The sequence below is a fragment of the Trypanosoma grayi genome, assembly GCF_000691245.1.
Source record: "Trypanosoma grayi strain ANR4 Tgr_956_V1, whole genome shotgun sequence".
NCBI lineage: Eukaryota > Euglenozoa > Kinetoplastea > Trypanosomatida > Trypanosomatidae > Trypanosoma > Trypanosoma grayi.
In genome coordinates this window covers 1-5,400 of record NW_008826575.1, presented here as the reverse complement: position 1 = coordinate 5,400, position 5,400 = coordinate 1, and the positions used below count along the sequence as shown (strand labels likewise).

General features: G+C 56.9%; 2 protein-coding genes across 2 annotated transcripts; both read right to left on the bottom strand.

The window, feature by feature from the left end:
* Nucleotides 1-1,193: 1,193 nt before the first annotated feature.
* On the bottom strand, nt 1,194-2,435 carry DQ04_09561010 (UDP-glucuronic acid/UDP-N-acetylgalactosamine transporter; the record flags this gene model as incomplete). Its single annotated transcript, XM_009315977.1, has 1 exon — nt 1,194-2,435. One exon carries the CDS (start codon nt 2,433-2,435, stop codon nt 1,194-1,196), a length of 1,242 nt encoding a protein of 413 aa, XP_009314252.1.
* A 976-nt stretch (nt 2,436-3,411) lies between these two features.
* On the bottom strand, nt 3,412-4,827 carry DQ04_09561000 (hypothetical protein; the record flags this gene model as incomplete). Its single annotated transcript, XM_009315976.1, has 1 exon — nt 3,412-4,827. The coding sequence occupies one exon, from the start codon at nt 4,825-4,827 to the stop codon at nt 3,412-3,414; it is 1,416 nt and encodes a 471-aa protein (XP_009314251.1).
* Nucleotides 4,828-5,400: the final 573 nt, after the last annotated feature.

The following is a 5,400-nucleotide window of genomic DNA, read 5'->3' as shown; positions in this document are numbered from 1 at the left end:
CGTCCGTTCAGAGTAAACAGCACACGAGCAACAGCAACAACAACGACGCTTGGAACTGCACCAAACAAAGAAATTGCTTTTTTCTTTCTCTTCTCTCTTCTCTCTCTCTCTGTCTTACTTCGCTTTGTTTTGGCTGCGTAAATCAGCTTTTAGTTCGGGTTGCGTGACGGCAATATTTCGCTCTTACACTCCTGTTTTTCCCCCTCTTTCCTTTTGGTCCGATTTGCCAAGTATGCACAGTCGCAGAGCACATGTGCGTCCAAGTGCTTGCTTCATTCTCTCTCTCTCTCTCTATCCGTGTCTGTGTGCATATACGCACGCATACAGCCATACATGTAGCTGTACGCATATCGCTGTGCAATACATATACACGCACTGATGTGTGTGTGTGTGTCCCGGAGGCAGAGGCCGCAGCCGCAGCGTCAGCGGTTGTCCCCCCACAGCCACCCACACACAGGGAGAGACGTCCAGACACGCGCAGGGCCCCAATAAGAAGCGAAAATCAAATCAGACAGGACGCAACGACACCAATGACAGAGAGCCAGAAGGGGGAAGCCGAAGCAAAACAAAAGGAAACAACAACAGCAACAAAAATCAAAGGGTAAAAACAACAACTGAACGAAAAAAAGTGGAGAAGCAGTGAGACACAGGCACACACACACACGCACACAGAGACACACAACGAAGAACAAAAAAAAAAAACAAAAAAGAAGTCCGAACAGCGATATCCACAGCAACAGAAATGCAAAAATAAGACGATGTCTGCCGGGCTTTCATGAATGCACACGCACAGATTAAGAGCACGAGTGTGGAGGGCCCCAAGGAAGAGGAATACGAGAAAGCGCACACACTTACGCATACACACAAACAGGAAAAAAAAAAAGAAAAAATGCCTTTGACCCTTCCTGCCTTCCTTCCCTTGTGGCTCCCCACACATCTACGGCCTTCTTGTTATTCGCTTCGCTCCACCTCACTGCTGTTGCTGTTCGCTGTTGCTATTCGTGGCTTCGCTTTCAAGGTGCTTTAGTCGTTGCTGCTGTTTCCGTTGCACCCTGCACATACCCAAAACACATAGGTACATACATACATATATATTATATTATATATATATATGAATGCATAATAAAAGAAAAACACAGACATAACGTGAAAGGTAGATAGATAGATAGATAGATACACTGGCATCGTTACACTTATGGGTCCTCCTTCCGTGCGGCGCGTTGCTGCTGTGTGTCGTCCTCCTGCCGCTGCACCATGCGGACAAACTCGCGGTGGCTGTAGAGGATGCATCCGACCACCGAGAGGTTGACGCCCACGAAGGACGGCATGGCGAAGGTGTAGTCGCTAAACGCCATGCCGATGTACGACGTCACGACGTTCTTCGCCGCGCCAATCATCGAGACGGTGAGTGGGGAGTTCAGCTTCATGCAGAGGTACGTGAAGAAGTTGATGCCGAAGCCCGACACCGCGTTGAGCGCAAGCATCAGCATGAAGGGCAGCGTCCAGCCCTCGTAGCGGCGCATCTCCGTCAGCTCGCCGCGCACGTCGCAGAGCAGCATCGCGCCAGAGAAGAACGCCGCAAAGGCGTTGGTGTAGAACATGATGCCCTCCGAGCACAACTTATTCTCGTCGAGACGCCACCGCGTCAGCACGCCGTTCAGCGCCGTGCAAACATCGTTCACGAGCACAAAGACAATGCCACTCAGCGGCGCCTGCATGTTGAAGCTCGTGGCGACGAGGGCGCCGAGAATCATCAGCCCCACCGCCGTACGTGTCTCCCAGTCGTGCCTGTAGCGCAGGAACACCGCCTCGCCGAAGAGCGTCATGGCAATCGATAGGCGACGCATCAGCACGAAGAGCGGCATGTTTAGCGACTGCGTCGCCCCGAGCCCGCTGAGGGTGTTGAACATGAAGACCATCGGAAGCGGGAAGAGGTCCACGAAGAGAATGCGAAAGGCATTGCGCAGCGGGAAACTAATGTTGCCGCGGAACCGCCGCAGCAACAGAATCACCGCCGTCGTAAGGTACTGGAGGAATCCGACGAATACGAAGCAGCGAAAGTCAAATTCAGTGAGGATGGCTTTGGTGAGCATCATGATGCCAATCGACATCACGCCGTACATCAGAGCGGCCATCAGCTTGACGCGGCTCGGCGCCGTCTTGGCGTTCATCTCCATCAGCGACGTGTCAGTGGCCTTGGGGTGACCGGGCCTTCCCTCCGCGGTGAGTGAGCCGTCGCTGTGCGCATCGTGGTCACTCGCCCCGGCGTCTCTGGGATTCCCGCCCCGGCGCTCCGCGGCTTCACTCCCCTCTGCGTAGCCTTTCTTTGCGGCGGCAGCAGCAGCAGCAGCAGCAGCGTCCGGTGAGACGGTGTTTAACAACGACATGCGTGAATTCTCCCGTGCGATGGACTCTGGCTCTTCACTGAGTGTCATTATGTTTGTTCTGCGCCTCGGCTCACGTGAGGTGTGGACTCAAACGAAGGCGATGTTGACAATAGAGGAGGCAAGCAGTGTGGCTGTGTGTGTGTGTGTCCCTCTCTGGCGTGTACAGACGGGCTCTGTACAGGAATATTAGACTAGTCAGGGACCAATGCAGTCGCACACACCACAAAAAAAAAAAACAGACCCGGCCAATTGCAAGAGAGCTGAACAGCAAATACGATAACGGCGAAGCGGCAGACCGCGTTGAGGTGGAGCACTCCGTTCGCAGCTATTGCGCTGGTGCCTGTACACGAATCTGCGCCTTTCTGGGGCTCCGGCTAAATGGACTGTAAAGATGTCAACAGCAACCACTGCGGGCGATAAATATTCTCTCCCTTCCGGTGCCTCAGTCCTTCTCTTTCTATCTCTCCAAGTGCGGTCAAATGTTTTCTACTACCTCACTTTCTTACTCCCACGTATATATATATATATATATATATACACGCACGTTTGGTTGAGCCGGCACGCCGATGAAACGGCCGTGTCAACGAAGAGCACAAGGGCGAAGCAGGGAAGACAGACAGAGGGGAAGAGAGAGAAAGAGCAAATAGCAGAAAACAAATAAGCTAGTGGAGCACTCACGCCGGCGGAGGAGAAGGAGGAGCAGGAAGGAGGGAGGTGGGAGGAGCAGGAGCCAAGAGGCGCCATCTTGCAGGGCGCCAAGGCCACGGCGAATCATGCACATTATTCATGAAGGCGAAACAACACACAAAACCGCGAAGGCAAATGATGTTACAGCAGGAGTGGATGAGAGGTACGTAGTGAAACACCCGTTCCCTTTCACAGCCATCTTCCACTCCCCAGAGTTCCCCCCTCTCAAAGGCGCCGTCACACGCCGCGCCTCAGGTGGGAGTCGATATGAAGTTGATGATAGTATTTGCCCAGAATTATATGCCACAGCAGCAGGCACCGCCGCCCTGCAACCCACTCACTGCCGCGAAACGACGCGCGTTGCCTCTACAGATGGAGCAACAGCAGCAGAAACTGCAGAAGCATCTACTTGAGGAGTGTCGGGTGATAACACCTTGCGCCCCATGCCCGTCTGCGGTATCCGGGGCTGTGGACTCATCATTCCCTCACTATTCGCACAGGGGGGACCGCGACTTCTGTTGCTCTTGTTTCCGGCACTCTTGTTGTTGTCGTCGTCGTCGCCGTTGTTGTTGTTGGCAGGGTTCTGCGAGCGGTGACAGAGCCACGCCAGCAGCTCCATCTGTTGGTGCGCCCTCATCATGGCGTCCTCCAAGAACCGCCGGTGATCCACCGATGGCCGCCGGGCCTCCACACTGCTGCGCCAATCTGCACCAAACGACGGGCTGCGGGAGTCCACCATGTCAAGCGGAGGTGAGACTGGATGTCTGCGTCTCCATTGCTGCTGGTGGTGATGTTGCTGTTGTTTCTGTTGCAAGGGAATATAAGCACTATCGTCATCATCGTCATCATCCATGTATATGGTCGCGTCGGTGAAATGACCGCCTGTGTGCGCATCATTGCCGTCATCAACGTCACCGTCGTCTTCATTGGCATTGTTGCTCTTGCTGTGGCCAGACGCATGCATCAGGCGGGACATGCTCTGGGCATCGTAGGGCCGGTGCTTGCTGGAGCCGTCTGTGGCGGCATGAGACTGAACGAATGCGGTTTCTCTTGCTCCTCTCGTCGCTTCTACCTCTGCTGTGGCTTCCGACGGTGCACGTGTGACGCTTGTGACAGACGTACCAGTTGAGTCCCCCCGCACTCCGGCCGTGGCAGCCCCCGGTCGCCTTGCCGGGGCGCGCAGCAGCCTATCCAGTTGCTGCTGCAGAAGCGGCTCTCGCCCACGCGGCGCCGACGACGACGTTGTGGGCGACGACGAATGTGCGGTGGTCGCACGCAGTGAATGGGGCGTGTGAGGCGCTCGCGGCTCGTCCTCGTCACTGCCCTGCACCGCGTCCATGAACAGCACGGTTGCGGGATCTAGAAAGGCGAGCGGTACGTCGTCGAGCAGCGCAACGCCGTCGGCACGCAGCGTCTGCCGCTCTACCGCAACGCCGACCTGCCGCTCCACCTCAATCTTCAGGTCAAGCACCGTCGCCTCGTCGAGCACCGCGTTCGGCACAAACACACGCACAATGAGCGGCCCACGTGCGAGCTTTCTGCTGGGGGAGTTGCTCCTGCTGCTTCCACTCTTGCTGTTGATATTGTGGTGATTGCAGCCGCGCAGCCCCGCCTTCGCCACAACGATCATTGTGGTGGTGCCAGTGACGGGCGGTGGCGGCAGCAGCGACGTCGGGCGGAAGGCGGAGCCTCGCGTTAGCAACTGATCCGCCGCCGCGTCAGCATCAGCACCAGCAGTGTCGCCACGCCACATCACGGAGGGCGACGACACCTTCGTGGTCTCATTGAGGCCCGATGATGTCCAATGCTGCTGCTGCTGCTGCTTCTGGCGCTGATACTGATGCTGAGGCTGCAGTGGTGGCGGCGGCGGCGGCGTTGATGACGCCTCGCACACACCCTCCTCCTCCTCTTCCACCACCCGAGGNGCTGAGGCTGCAGTGGTGGCGGCGGCGGCGGCGTTGATGACGCCTCGCACACACCCTCCTCCTCCTCTTCCACCACCCGAGGGACAGAGTACTCGTTCACACTGTGCGTGGAGCGGCGCATAGGGGGGTCGCCGCGCGACAAGAGCGGTTCGTCTGTCAGCGGCAGGTCGCTAGGCGACGAACCGCGGGGCCGCGGGGGCGGCATACGACTCGGTCCTCTGCTAGAGCTCCGCTGCCCCTGCTGTGATTCTGAGCTTGAACGCTGTCGCTGCCTCTGTTCTTGCCCGTACGCTTGGGGCCCTTCTTGAGGTTGCTGTCGCAGAAACACCTTCTCGGGTGACAACAGCGGAGGCGCTTCTATGGGCGGGCACGAAGCAGCTGGCGTCGCCGCCGCCGCCGCC